The following is a 15,491-nucleotide window of genomic DNA, read 5'->3' on the forward strand; positions in this document are numbered from 1 at the left end:
AAATACCTTACAATTAAAGCAGTGAGTGAAATGCTAATGCATCATCAATTCATTTTATCAGTCGCCATGTTGATATGAATAATTTAATGTATTGTCAAGTTATAAATAGTTATACTTTGTAGGAGAAACGGAGTGTTTTGGGAAAGATTTAAAAGCTAATTAATAATAATTATTAGTGTTCTGTTAAAAACGTTTTTTTTTTACAGAAATGCATCGTTTTTATATATGTCTTAGTGCCAAGTATTGAATGTTTTGAACTGGCTTTCGTTTAAAAGTGTGACTTCATGCACCGCATACATACACCGTTAATGTGATCAGGTCAGCTGCAATACTACGTTTGACCACTAGACTGTAGTATTTCCCGGATTTTCAAGAACGAAGGTTCGCTAAAGACATCTTGTTGTCAGACGAAATTAAAAAATGAACAAACGATAATAAATAAATATATTTTTAAAGAATCTTCGCATTATTCCATAATAATAAAACCTTAAAAAATCCCTTCTTTTTTAGTAAATTAAACTAAATGATGACATTACAAAGTTTATACTTTTTAAATAAACAACACATATTTTTTATATATTTATATAATCATATATTTCTATTTAATAAAAATGAACATTCTGCTGAAGTTTAGTTTAAATTAAAGAGAACAAACAACACCGAGGTGATCACTGTACAACAAGCACATCAATTTATTTATACAAATATAGTATGTATAACAATTGTTTATCAACAGTTTGTGTTTTCAACATGACAAGATCAAGACCATCATCTTCAAAATGCAATTCATAAAATGTACTTTAATTGAACATACAAAACGTGATCGGCTGTAACTTTTGGAGTCAGGAAGCAACTGGCAGTGATTTAGATTATATCAGATTAGTGATCAATTTGTGTTCAATTTGTTGTTGATTTGGACATTTTTTTTATTATTGAATGAAACATTTTTTCTCAAAGAAGTGGCTCCAAAAAAAACGTAAAGTAAAGGAATCAACACAGAAAACAAGTAATAAAGAGGAAAATATAAGTTTGAAAATGACCCTCCACGACGACTCACAGTCACAAAGATACACATGTGCTATATTTAGCTCTTATCATAAACTTTAAATAAAAATCTGCTTTAAACTAAACAATATAACTTTACATTAAATCTCTGATCTGATAAAGTCTTTTTAAAATATCCTTTTTTTTTTTTTTTCATTCACCGACATTCTCTTGGTCTGTTTTTTTTTTTTTTTTGGAAGGATTGACACTCAAACTCTCAGATGAATTTTAGTTATTTGCACGACAGTTTCGTGCCACGTTCAAAGACGTCCCCCTCGCGGTTTCCGAGCTCAGGAGCGGCCTTACAGTGCAAAGAACGTTCAGCGGTGATGAATCTACAACAACGTGTGTGTTATTGCTAATCCTACGAGATACAAAAATCTGGCCCTTTTTGCTACAGTATCGAAGGTAAAAAAGAGTTTCTCCAGAAAAAAAAAAAAAACACGAAATAAAGCCGGCGGGAGGGGAAGGAAACGAAGAGGAACCTTTCTCACGAGAGACACGAGCACCGGTTGAAGAGTCAACGGACACACCACTGTACACATGAAGGGGCGGCGGCGTCATGATGACACAATCACTGTAAACTAAAACACTAGAAAAGGAAACTGCATTATCAGGAGAACGAGAAAGAAAAAAACAAAACCTGTCAGAAGCCTCTTCATCAAAGCACCAAATATTCAAGAACACCTCAAACTTTATTTGTTGTTGTTGTTGTTGTTGTGGAACGCTGAAAGGGAAGATGGAAAAGCCTTGTACTTGTTGGTTTCCCTCACAAATGAGGGATAGTGTCGACTCCAACCCATGATCTTTGAGATCCAACTGTCCATCACTTCTTCTTCTTCGGGATCGCCCTGAAGTGAGAAAAGAAAGATAAGAGAAAAGATTTTGACGACAGTTCACTCACTACTATTAACTTGAGGAAGTTAAACTACTGCTCTCTTTTCATATCCATTAAAAACTGCCATAACTTCCAAGTATATTTGTCCATCTTTTTAATGGACTCTCTCTAACTGACACTTGTAAACTGGAAAATAGTTAAAACAAAATTAAATTGAAAATTAACAGATTTCTTTGCATTTCTGTGGTTCATCATTGTCTCTTATGTATCAACTGCATCAACTTTTAAAGTGTCAAGTCTGCTTTTTATTTTGAAACTTGTTTTGTTGAGTTCCAAGGCGCCTCTTGCTCTGACTTTAATATTAGTGTTGGGTCTGATGAAGCTTCATGAAGCAGTGTCATTATTTTCAGAGTCCACTAGATGGCGGTCTCTGCACTTTGTTTTGAACAACTGTATAATGTAACATCATTTTTAAACTGATGGCGCCACCTACTGACCTCTAAACAACATGACACTGCTTCATGAAGCTTCATCAGACCATCACTACTGACAGCAGCTGCAGCTCGTCAAACAATCAAAACCTCGGCAGCAGAGTTTAAAGCCAACTCTCCTGCAGCAACAGGCGCCAGATTATAATGGTCACTCCTTGGTATGTACGTTCTCAACACTCGCCTTTTGTTTTCCTGGTTTTTCTTGTTTTTGTCTTACTTGTGCCTGAGCCTACTTTTTGTCGTTTTACGCAGCGGGGTTTTTTTTTCTAATCACCGTACTCTTTGTTTTTTTTTCTCTGCCCGACTTGTTTTGCGCTTTTAGTTTCCTTTGGACAGCGATATGGACACATTTTTGGACTTTTTCCATTTTTGTCTGTTGTTTTTGGTGTTTGCATTTGCACTTGGGTCCAGCTCCAGTCGGACCCAGATTTCTTTTTTAATTGCTATAAAACTTTAAAACTGTCCCATTAAAAATTGATCCACTTTTTGTGTACTTTAAACTAGTGATGTTGCTTAAGAAGCTCCATGAAGCAGTGTCATGTTGTTAGAGGTCAGTAGGTGGCGCAATTACTTAAATGTTGTGATGTTTCATTAGAACAGTTGTTCAAAACAGAGGAAAATAGTGCAGAGACCGCCATCTAGTGGACTCTGAAAATAATGACACTGCTTCATGAAGCTTCATCAGACCATCACTACTTTAAGCAAGAGTTTAATTGAAAATTTGAATGACAAATCCTTAAATCTCTTGTTGGCAACATAGAATGACTTATTTGTTTTTGGGCCTCTGGGTCACCCTGACCCTGAGGTAACACAAGGGTTAACACTAACGTCTAAGTTACTACTATTATTATACTTTTGTTTTATTGACATAGCTTGTCAGTTTTTATTAGGCAGGAAAATGCTAAATACTGAGGCAAAATGTATAAAAAAAACAATCTTTTATTTACTAAACCATTATTTTGTATTTTCTATATCGATCTGTATTATCTTATTCAACTTTTTTTGCCTGTACAATTATGTCCCTAATGTCTGTTGATGGATATTCTTAAAATGCCTTTGAGCATCATATTTATGCGGAAAAAAAACGCAAAATGTTTTAAATTATTTAGAGAATGAACACAAATAAGGTGCATGCAAATTTGTGTGTATTTTTGGAAAAAATAACAACAAAAAAGCGCCCAAGTTTGAATTTTACAGTGATAGTGATGGTCTGATGAAGCTTCATGAAGCAGTGTCATTATTGTCAGAGTCCATTGGATGGCGGTCTCTGCACTATTTTCCTTTTTGTTTTGAACAAGTTTTCTAATGACATTTTTTAAACTGATGGCGCCACCTACTGACCTCTAAACAACATGACACTACTTCCTGAAGCTTCATCAGACCATCCCTAGTGATTAACTGTCAAAAATGTTCATTATCTAAACTGTTCAGAAAGTGGTTCAGTGGTAACCTTTCAAAGAACAAACTAGAATAGAAGTCGTAGTTTTTTTCTTGATGGTTACGATCTATTGATGTCCAACTGGCAGTTCTACTCTCGTCTGCATCTGAGAGTCATGAGCGAGATCGTGTCTCTCTGCGTGTCAGTGTTGATAAAACATGATCCGCGCTCGGTTCTGATTGTAGTCGCGCCGCAACACGATGTTCGTGCCCCTAAATACCTTCCCAAGCTGCAGCGTGCCAAGTCCATGACAAGAGATCTGCTCCGGGGATTTACTATCAAACACACACAGCTTGGCTCGGACTCCACACAGAAATGCAGAAAATTGGAAATCCAAGGGAAAATGTGACCATTTTTTTCCCCCACATTTAGTATAAACAGTTGCTTCAACGAACAGTTTATCAATTGTTATTGTTAAATATTGGTTTTGTTAACAGTTACAAATACATTCATGTTGACAACAATGAATGGTTTTAGTTCAACACTGCAGAAAACTGACCAGAAACTGTTTCCTTTAACTGAGAAAAATCTCTAAACTTAGGAAAATGATGTCACAACATGATCTGGAGCTTGTAATCCATGTTTGTGTCTTATTGTTTATACTATTGTAACAGTTTGTTTTCATGTCAAAAAAAGAAGATGCTGTCTCGCCTGCAGTTAATACAAAACTCTGCAGCGAGAATTCTGACCCGCTCTAGTAGAAGAACTCACATTTCTCCGATCCTTAAAACTCTTCACTGGCTTCCAGTTTCTTTCAGGATCAACTTTAAAATTCTGGTTCTTACTTTCACATCTATTCATGGTCAGGCTCCTCCTTACATCAGTGATCTGATCCAGCCTTACACCCCAGCTCGGGCTCTGAGGTCTGTGGATAAGAATCTACTGATGGTTCCTGAACACGGTTCAGGACCAGAGGAGAGAAATCCTTCCAGACTGTTGCTCTCCAAACCTCTGTGAGTCAGAGTTCAGTGTTTTTTTAAGCATTTTTTTAAAATTACTCTGAAGTTAAATCTGTTTTTTTTTTTAAAACATATGTTCACGCAGAAAATCGTCAGCAGTGGCACTGAGAATTTACAAAATTGCAAGTTCACTTTTCGAATAATAAGGGGAATCCTATGGATTGGGGCTATAAAGTACAACTAATTTGTTGATTTAAGTGTGTCTTAAATGGATCATGGACCTCTTGTATCATCAGTATGTGTCTGTTTGTACAAAACTCTCTTTTTATTGAAATATTTACATTAGATAATGTACTAAAAAAAAAGGAGATTAAATCTTTTTTTCCAAAACCACAATCTGCTGTTATTGGTCAAACATAGAGGTTTGTCACCCACGTGTCATCAATCCCGGAAGTCTCCAGCTCCAAGGGACTCGTTGTATAAACAAAGCGGGGCGTGATTGAAGCTGGCTGGAGGAGGAGTCCATTATTGCGTCATAATGGACTCCGCTCTTGAACCTCCAGATTTCAGACAAAGTAATATGTTTAAATCATAATAAGAGACTTTACTGCATCTTTGAGAGGAAGACTTCAATGTTTGCAACATTTGAGTGAGTCAGGCGAGTTGGACTTTCACATTAGTTGACCTTCAGCATCTGGTTACTCTGTTATACTAACACATCAAGAGCAGAAAAGCAAAATATCAACTGATAAATTACATAAAATACATAAATACTGACAGAACTATTAGGACTGTTATCCATGCAAAATGGTATCCATACCAATTCTGGATGAGAATAACAAAAACAAATAACATAAAACACAGCATATGATTCAATCACTAAATCACTCATGTGACTATAGTTAAAAATTGTATTGTTATTGGTGATTGTTTTGGGGTTGCTAGATGAGGCTATAATCTCGGCTAACACCATCGAGCTAACGCCAAGATAATAACGACTCAAAGTATAAACACTGCTGCTGTAAAACAAGTTTTTCTGCCGCAGATTCTTCATCGCAGCACATTTGGTGAATAAACACGATCAATGTCCGTTTAACGTCCAGGTTGTTTCCAGCAGTTAATCAATCGTCCTCAGGACGTCACCTCCGCTTCACCATCTGCACATTGATTGATAGATCGCGTCTTGTTTTCAAAAGTGGAGCTTCAAAGACATCACAGGAGTCAAATTCCTTCAGTGCAGCCTTGATGTCCTTAAAGGGGCCCGGACCAAAATAATTCAGGTAATTTATATTTGTAGAGTGCTTTTCCAGACCAGGGTCACAAAGCGCTTAAACAATCAAAACAATACTAAAAAAAATATATACTAAAAAAATCAAGATAATACCAAGAAAAACAGTAGTATTTGTCAAAAGGATTTAGGATGGGGAACGCCCTGAGAAACCCAAGAGAACGAATACTGTACTACACAAGCGCACTAGAAAACTCTAGAATAAGAACCCCTGAATTTACTGGCAAATTAATTCAGATATACATTGTTACTCTCATGTTATCAAACATGTCTGAAGTTTTTATTAAAGAGTCCCAGAAAATTAGGGAAAAGCCTGAACGAATAAGAATGTCTTAAGATGTTTCTTGAAAGAGTCAGTAGATCATCAAACACAGAAGAAGATCGTTCCAAAGCTTAGGAGCAACAGTCTGGAAGGATTTCTCTCCTCTGGTCCAGAAGCGTGTTCAGGAACCATCAGTAGATTCTGATCCACAGACCTCAGAGCCCGAGCTGGGGTGTAAGGCTGGATCAATCTAAGGATGTAAGATCAGTTGAAATTGGCTAAGAAAGTAGTGACGTGTTGACGAGGCTTCATGAAAAAACCGATGATGTATCATGATACAGTGTCTTCATTTTCCAATAACTCAATGAAACCTGGTGTCATTTTCAAACCCAGAGTGACATCTAGTGGCCTTTCAAAGTAGAGACACTGTCCCATGATACCTCATCAGCTGTTTCATGAAACCCCATTAACTAGTCACTAAAAAAAAAGTGAATCAAAAGTTGCAAATTCAGCATAGAATGAATAAAATGGTAATTTAATTGGTGGAGACAAACTTTCCTGATGATCTCTATAGCGATTAAAAAAATCTCCTTTGAAATGTATTTGAGCCAATTTACACAGTTTCAAAGACATTCCGCTAACTTGTTACGTCTCTTGGAAGTGCTCACTTGATCTCCGGAGCAGAGTAAACAGACATAAAAAGGGCTGAAAACATAGTTAGCGTTTCTCCTCATTAAACATAGAGCAGCTAAAACTTCAGTCAAGCTTTGATGCCGACATCATTGAATTCCACATTTTAAAAGGAGGATTAAAGAACGGCTGATTATTGCGGATCCATGCTAACATATGGTGTAAATATAGCAAATTAAATCATCACTTATTTTATAAAAAACGTTACTGTAATACTTAGATAGATCCTCGACCTTCCTCGACAATGAACGACATCCTTCAAAAAAGCGTCTCGTCGATAATCCTCGCTGGTGTCTCGCTCTCGTTGAAACTGAAATAGATGATTTATATGTAAATCCCTCTTTAACGCCGACCTTTGTCCGACAACTGACAATTTCCTTCCAATAAAAAAAAGCGACTTTTGTATCAAGATACTTTGATTTCAAGCCTTGTCATCGTCTCAAGCTATAGGACATGATATTCACTTTGGTAGAAGTCTGTACAAAAATCCTATTCCCCGGAACCGACAATCGATATTTTTGATTATAAATTGAATTATAGGTGTGTCAGAGTGTCGCATCTTCCTGGGACATCAGTTTATCACTTTAATATTTGGCATATTTGGAGGCATTTTCCCTCAAAACAACAGCCACGGAATGTAAATTGTTCACACAAGAGTGTGTGGCTGTGGAAACAAAGCACCGTTTGTCAAGAGAGAGTTATGTAACGCAGCCCTCTCCACAAAAACAGACCCTCACAGAGCAAGTACATTCTTCAGAGTGGGATGACACATTTCCAAAACTCCTCTTTCATTCCCCGCTGTTCCCTCTCTCCCGCTCTCTCAATCTTATCGGCGGTTGATTGTTGCAACAGGACGTTGAGGTATGAATGCCGGGTCACAACAAACGTTTGTTAAACCCGTAAAGGCTCGTTCTCATCTCACTCTGCTCCCCGTCAATGATCCATGACCCATCGACCCACAACGCTTCTAATTCAGCAGCTGCTGCAGTCGCACTGAAGCCAAGCCGGGCCACAGGAAACAAGCTTTGGCCCGGGAAAGCCTGTTGTTGCCTCTGCCAAGGAGGTCATTTGACACCACGTCACATTTTTTAATCAATTTTAGATGATACGTTTGAGGTTTGGATAGAAACGGGCTCACATAGTCATGATTATATCTCAGTGGTTCCATTTGGATCAAGGACATTTAGCGCTAATGTATGGGGCTAATAATGAGTCAAAAACTTTGAAGGTCTGAAACACAACTTCTTTTGCACTGCGGACTGATTTAATGTGACATTATTGTCGCGGAGCCACCTTCGTATAAAAGCATTTAACCACCAGTTTATTCATTTTGTGTGTAAACTTGACTCACAACAAGAATATTGAGGTATTAAGAGTCACAAGCTGATGTTACTTAAGCGAAAATACTATCTTGTTTAAAACAAAACACCTATAAGACTAATAAGACTTATGACTAATAAGTAATAATTAATACATTATAAGTTATATAAATGATTTTTTTTTTCTGCGTGGCCCGGTAACAAATGCCTCATGGACCAGTACTAGTCCCCAGACCTGGGGGGATTCGTCTGGTGATTTATCATTTGTTTCGTTGACAAAGTTCCACAGAAAAAAGGCGGGATTGCCTCCATTCAGATGAAGATCGAACCGGAATCGTTCCGTGAACAGATCGATGTTAGTACAAGCTTAAAATATTGCCTTTTTTAGTTTAAATTTCTCATGTTAAGGCTTCAATACAAGATGGATGTTACAGACGAGCAGTAAAGAGGTATTTGGATGTTTTTAAGTTTGTCTTTTTATAACTCTTTTAGGGAACAGATTACTCCCAAAAATCCCAACCCTTAGTCGACATTAGGGTGAGTAGAAATTGAGTGAAGTTTGAATTTTGGGTGAACTATGACTTTAAGTATCTTTAGGTTTCCCTGAAGGGACAGAATGCCATAGAATCTGATTTGGATATTTTCTATATTTTATTTTTTGTGTCTTTGTCGAACCAATTCTTGCTCATTGCAAAAATGATCACCGGTTTGTCTTTTTTGAAGTCATGGTTAAGACCTTAGGTGTGATTCTTGACTTGTCTTTGTTTGTAGATTTGTGCATATATATTTTAAAATGAAACATTTGTAAATCGAGTTACGAATTTCAAATTCTAATCAAGTATTGTTTAAAACAAGTTACACATTTGCGGATCACAGTACAGTTACACCTGTAGAGACACAGATGGCAGTTTCTTTGGGGCGAATCAGGTGCTGTCTTTATGAAATAATTTAGAATAAAATCCTCAACATAGGTATTCAAAGACTTACTTTATTTTAAATTCCAGCTGGTGACAGAGTTTAAGTGAAGTGCAAAAGCCTGACAAAAAGACCTCAGCGTGACGTGTACATGGATCAAATGAAAGCCCCCCCCCACGAGATTACTACATTAAAACTGGCTTACGACTGGGGCTGTAAATGCAAACTATCAAACCAAGTATGTAAACAAAGTGTTCTTCAAGAAAAAAAAGGGGAAAATTCTTAAAACCAGTGAAAGACAAACAGGTTTCATGAGTCCAGAAAATCACTGGTCAGTTGTTGCAGGTACAATGACTATGGATTTAGTTTTGCGAGGAATTAGGACTGAGTTTTTAGCTTCGTCGAACCCTTCCTGTAGTGATGTGTTCATGAAACAGCTGATGAGGTATCATGATACACTGTCTTCATTTTGAAAGCCTTAATTGAATAAGTAGATCAAAGATTCAGAAGCAAAAAGTGGTCTTTCAAAAAAAATGAAGCCACCGTCTCATGAAGCCCCATCGACCCGTTTACCTACCTGCCCGACCCTGAAAGCAATGACTGGCCTCACCTACGACATGTGGTTCTGTTGCGACGACATGTTCTGCTGCTGCTGCTGCTGCATGAGCAGCTGCTGCTGTTGGCGCCGTCGAGCCGTGCGCAGCTTCTCGAAGCGAGCCTCCATCTCTTCCAGCACTTTGGGGGTGTAGCGGACCACCAGCTTCACGCTGTCCTTGGCGGCCTTCAGCAGCTCCACCGCCTTCTCGTGGTGCTCGCCCTCCACGCTCTGCGAAAGAAGGCCCTCCATGAGTGAGGATCGGAAACCGGTGGTCGAGGTCGGACTCACCACTCCGTTGACGGACAGCAGTTGATCCCCTCGCTTCAAGCCGCCCTGCCTTTCCGCCACCCCACCTGGAATGATGCGGGAGATGTAGATGGGGGAGTTCTGTTCTTTCCCGCCCATCACGTTGAAGCCGAGACCCTCCTCCGTCTTCGGCAGCTCCACCACCCGCGGGTGAGAGTGACCCTCGCTGGCTGCGAAGGCGGCAACTGTGGCCTGAAGGACGAGACAATACCAGCCACATTTTAACCCGCTCTAGTAGAAGAACTCACATTTCTCCGATCCTTAAATCTCTTCACTGGCTTCCAGTTTCTTTCAGGATCAACTTTAAAATTCTGGTTCTTACTTTCAGATCTATTCATGGTCAGACTCCTCCTTACATCACTGATCTGATCCTGCCTTACATCCCAGCTCGGGCTCTGAGGTCTGTGGATCTGAATCTACTGATGGTTCCACGCACACGGTTCAGGACCAGAGGAGAGAAATCTTTTCAGGCTGTTGCTCCTAAGCTTTGGAACAATCTTCCTCTCTCTCTGTGTTTGATGGATCTACTGACTCCTTCAAGAAACATCTTAAGACGTTTCTATTTGTTCAGGCTTTTCCTTGATTTTCTGGAATAATAATAATCTCTATTTATATAGCGCCTTCCTAGACCAGGGTCACAAAGCGCTTTGACAGCCATTCACACATACTGATGGGAGTAGGCTGCACCACATGGCGCCGAATCTGCCCTCAGGAGCAATCAGGGTAAAGTGTCTTGCTCAGGGACACAACGACACAAGCTTGTCTGGAGCTGGGATTGAACCTGCAACCTGAACTGCAGGCAACCACTCTACCATCTGAGCTATGACGCCCCAACTCCTGTTGTGTTATCAGTTTTATCTTGATCTTTAAAATATATACTTTATTGAATATTGTTTTGATTGTTTAAGCGCTTTGTGACCCTGGTCTGGAGAAGTGCTATACAAATAAAAATGACTTACTTACTTGCTTACATTTTAGTGAGAAACATCCCGTTGACAGCCATTAAAACAAAGAAGTAGGTTCTCAGCAACTTAGAGAATCTCTCGTATTTGTTTTCGATCGAGCTGCTGGTGGAATACGTGCTATTGTGTTGACAAAACACATCCGTAACAGTGAACCTTTCTCACTCAATTTGTGAACCGACTGAGAATCATCTTTTCACGCTGATGATAGCTCGTAAGTCAGTGTTGTACACACTCAAAAAGGCATCAGGACCTTTTTCAAAATTGCAGAAAATTGACTTCCACCCTCCTCGGCTTGATAACATTCAGGAAGAATAATGACGACCACAAAAGAAAAGCCTCCCTTTTTCTATCGCTACACTTGCAGATGGAAGAATCACGAGTCTGTTGGTCTGCTGGTGTGCCCCGAAGCTATAGGAACACTTGTGTTGCGATGTGTCTGATTTAATGATGCCGATGCTATATTTGGACTGTACAGACCAGGGATCTTAGACTCAGTCGACCCTGGAGTTATCAGAGGTAAAGACTGGGAGGCAGATTGGGGGCAGGGAAGTTGGGGATTGGGCTCCAATTAGAATACATTTGTTTTGTATCACATATACAGGGTGACCCAAAAAAAAAACTTTCGATAGTTCTCGTTATTTATTCACAACAGGAACTGAATGCAACTTATATGAAGGTGTATTATGTCATATCAAAACTAGGATTCATCAGACTTTACTTCATTCTAAAGCATATGTTCAAGATCGCCTTCATTTAGTTTTGAGGATTTATCAATGCAACGCACAAAGTTGATATTCTTTCATTTTCTGCGGCGACAGTGACCTAGGAACGGTGTGTTGAGGTTCTCGTAACCATCAAGATTGAGCTGAACACCCTGGGCGGTGTCCCAAATCACGCACTTCTGCACTTGCACTTAGTATTTTGAGTGCACAACTGCGTCCCAATTAGCAGTGTGCGAAAAAGGTAGAGCACTATGAGCACTCAATTGGCCAGAAAATTGATGGAAACTTTCCACCCTCAACGGCCACATTCTTAGCGACGCTACACAGAAGCACAGAGCTTTGTCACTGACGACACGGCAGATACCGGCATAAATGTCTCGAAAAAACAATAATTTTACCACAAAACAACACGACAACACTAATAACACAATGAAACAAAACTTAATAACTTGTTTCGATTGTCGAAAAGTGCTGTCAAGTGTCGATGATAGTGTTTCAACTTCTGTTTGCAATCTGCGTTAAGAAGTAGTAGAAGAATAAGCTGTGGACTAATTGTAGTGTAGTAGTGACAGTGTTTGATTTGAGACAGTTCTACCCTGTCTTGTAATCTTAATGTGTACTATAAACCAGTGCACTCGGAGAAGTGCGTGATTTGGGACACAGCTCCTGTACCAATTGCTTATGGAGAAGTTCTGGTTCCAGTAAGATGGAAATCTCGATGGACTCTCACACCTCAAACCTTTAACTTTGGTAGGCGGTTGATGAGTCTCCAAACTGATCTTGCATGGGCACCTCAGCCAAGAACTTAGCCCCCATGGATGTCTCTCTTTGGCATTAACTTAAAGACAGAGTATAGTCAGGGAGACCCAGTGCCATCTTGTTACTCAAGAGAAATCCAATGCGTGGAGATCAGATCCGTTCCGTGGTTGGTTTGTTAGAGCGTCATAGACAAGAACAGAACTAAGGAAAATATGCCTTAGAATGAAGAAGAAAATTCTTAAGGCTTTTGTGGTTTTACATGTTATTCTAGTTGGTTATAAATAAAGTTACAACCAAAGTAGCATTTATTCATGTTCCGCTGTTTATTCCGTTCAGGGTTTCATGGGGGCCCAGAGCGTATCCCTATGCCAGTCAACCCTGAGGACAACCCTGAACAGGTCGCCAGTCTGCCTACCTACGGACAATTCTCTAAGTTCTGTATGATTTTGGACTGTGGGAGGAAACTGGAGTTACCACTTAAACACCATTCATACTTCACACAGAAAGGCCGTAGGTTGCTGGAAGCGAACCTGCAACATTCTTACTGTGAGGCGGTTGCTCAAACCACAACAATTCTTAAAATAAAATCAAGAAATCTATTGAAAGTCCTTTCTTTTTTTAGACTGTTAAAAGTGTTTCAAAAGTGCATCAAGAAATGACTTAATTTACAAACTCTGGGTTCCAACGGACTTGAAACACAAAATGAGGTCCACAGAACGATCTTCGCCAGATAACCTGCCAGCATCAATCAACTAACACACCTCAGAGCTCATGAAAAACACACACACACACACAACGCTGACATCAGAGAGTTAGGGTGGAGAAACCGGATTCTCTGTTTACACTGCAGGTGAGCCAGAGGGTTACATTAAAACCGCATCCAGATAACAGAACAACCCTTTAGGTGGCAAAAAAAGAGTAGTTTCAGTGTTTCAGTACGAAGCCCAAGACTTGACCTGGTAAAAAAAAAGATATTTGCACCCCCTTTATGTCATTAGCCATTATAGCTCATGGCTAAAGCACAGTAATCTTGGGTTCGATTCCCCGACTAGTTATTGTTACTTTTACGTTGTTTTTGAGCTATTTATATATTTTGCCATTAGCATCAATAAGACACATTGTTTTGAGGTATAACTAAACCTTCAAAAATAGACATTATTTATATTCTCGTATAACACCAGATAGTATATTCTGAAGAATGTACTAAATGAGTATTTCTACGATGTATTATACTTGAAGAAAGTCAAATAAATCGTGGACACAACTTCTACCATGTCATGCCTGGAGCTCCGTATTTCAGTTCCCAGTGAAAGTGACTTTTTTTTTTTGTCATATTTTGACCAGTAAATACTACAATACAAACTGACGACAGACTAAGGAGCTTTTTATTTGGATTAATTCTTTATGAATATAATCCAAAGGGATGAAGTTGCCATTGACCTGCACTCCCTCCCCGCTCTCACATTTCAAAGAGGATAACAAAGCAGGAATATTTGAAATCCACATGAGAAGTTCTGCGGCTTCCTCTTAAGCAAATGGATTAAGGATCACACAAGGAGCTCGCCAGAGTATGTGAACCGTCTGAATCCCTTCCAGCTGGTTGCTGCTGCTGCTGCTGCTGCTGCTGCTGTTGTGGGTTCGGTTCTTGTCTTTGAACTTTTGTCATCAGAAATTCTGCTGCTTGTCGCTTAGAACAAAGGAACCCGTGGAGGAGACGTCGATCAGCAGACGAGCTCCCGCAGGTGCTTCGGTGTGAAGACATTGAAAACATCAGACGGAGCAATAAAAAAACTGACGGTTGAAACTTTTATTTATGAGATACTTCACTAGAACTGTGGATCATATTTGCCTGTATAACACATCTGTATTTTTCTTTTTCTCTTGTCTGCCCTTGAGTCGAGATCCATCCAACTACCACAGACTATATATAAAACGGGCCATTTAGAAATGTTTAAAATCACTATTTATCAATATTATTATTAGGTCAACCCTACATATATTTTCCTAAAGATCTTTAATTGAATATCTTTTTTCTAATAGTGCTTTTAATGTGATATTTTAAAATAAAATTGATGTTAAATTAAATGTTGCAAAATTGATTTAATGCTGGTCTTAATGTAATTTCTTTATCATGCATTTTTATACTTATATTTTCCTAAAGATCTTTGTTTGAATATCTTTTTTTCTCCTCATTTTTGCCTTTTTATGGATTTTTGTTTTATACTTTCAGAAGTGGTTTTATATCATTTAAAAAAAAAAAGTAGATTGAATTGAATGTTCATAATTTATTTACTGATGGTCTTAACGTAATTTATTTATCATGTATTTTGTACATATATTTACCTAAAGATCTTTGTTTTTATATATTTTTACTTGTAGTACTTTCATATGATATTATTAAATAAAAATGTATATAAAGTTAAATTTTAAATAATTGATTTACCATTGATCTTAATATAATTTATTTATCATGCATTTTTATACTTTAGATGTTTGTTTGATCTTTTTTTCCCTCTTTTTTGCCTTTTATTTGTCTTCTTTATGGTTTTGTTTGTATAATTTTATAGTGTTTTTATATAATATTTTCAAATAAAATGTATATAAAATAATAATAAATTAAATGTATAGGATAAAATAAAACTATGGCATGAGAACACTGTCTTTTCACCTTATGTATTGTATTTCAAATATTTAAATATATATGATTATGAGTCTTAAAATAAGATGAAACTAAATACAATTATATGGAATCAAATTAAACCCAAAGCATATTTTTAATATCCTTTTTATTTATTTATCTTAAAATTTTCCCGCCATATAAAATGATTTCTTTTGTCCCTTTCTTCTATAGTTGACGGCCCCTTATAACAGCCGCGGTATATAATGACCTAACATCACACCAGAGAAGCTAAATAATAATAATTTTGAACTGGATGTCTTTTCTCTGCCCTTGTCTT

General features: G+C 38.1%; 1 protein-coding gene across 1 annotated transcript in view; it reads right to left on the reverse strand.

Moving 5' to 3' along the window:
• Positions 1 to 676: 676 nt before the first annotated feature.
• lin7a (lin-7 homolog A (C. elegans)) overlaps positions 677 to 15,491 on the reverse strand; it is a 38,849-nt gene continuing 24,034 nt past the window's right edge. Inside the window, exons 4-6 of the mRNA XM_087786576.1 lie at positions 10,071 to 10,280; positions 9,795 to 10,010; positions 677 to 1,895 (exon numbers count right to left, since the gene is read on the reverse strand). Coding sequence (XP_087642702.1) covers positions 9,795 to 10,010; positions 10,071 to 10,280 — 426 coding nt within the window. The 3' untranslated portion in view covers positions 677 to 1,895. The remainder of the gene's footprint in view (positions 1,896 to 9,794; positions 10,011 to 10,070; positions 10,281 to 15,491) is intronic.

The sequence above is a fragment of the Callionymus lyra genome, chromosome 3 (genome assembly GCF_982586985.1).
Source record: "Callionymus lyra chromosome 3, fCalLyr1.hap1.1, whole genome shotgun sequence".
Lineage (NCBI taxonomy): Eukaryota > Metazoa > Chordata > Actinopteri > Syngnathiformes > Callionymidae > Callionymus > Callionymus lyra.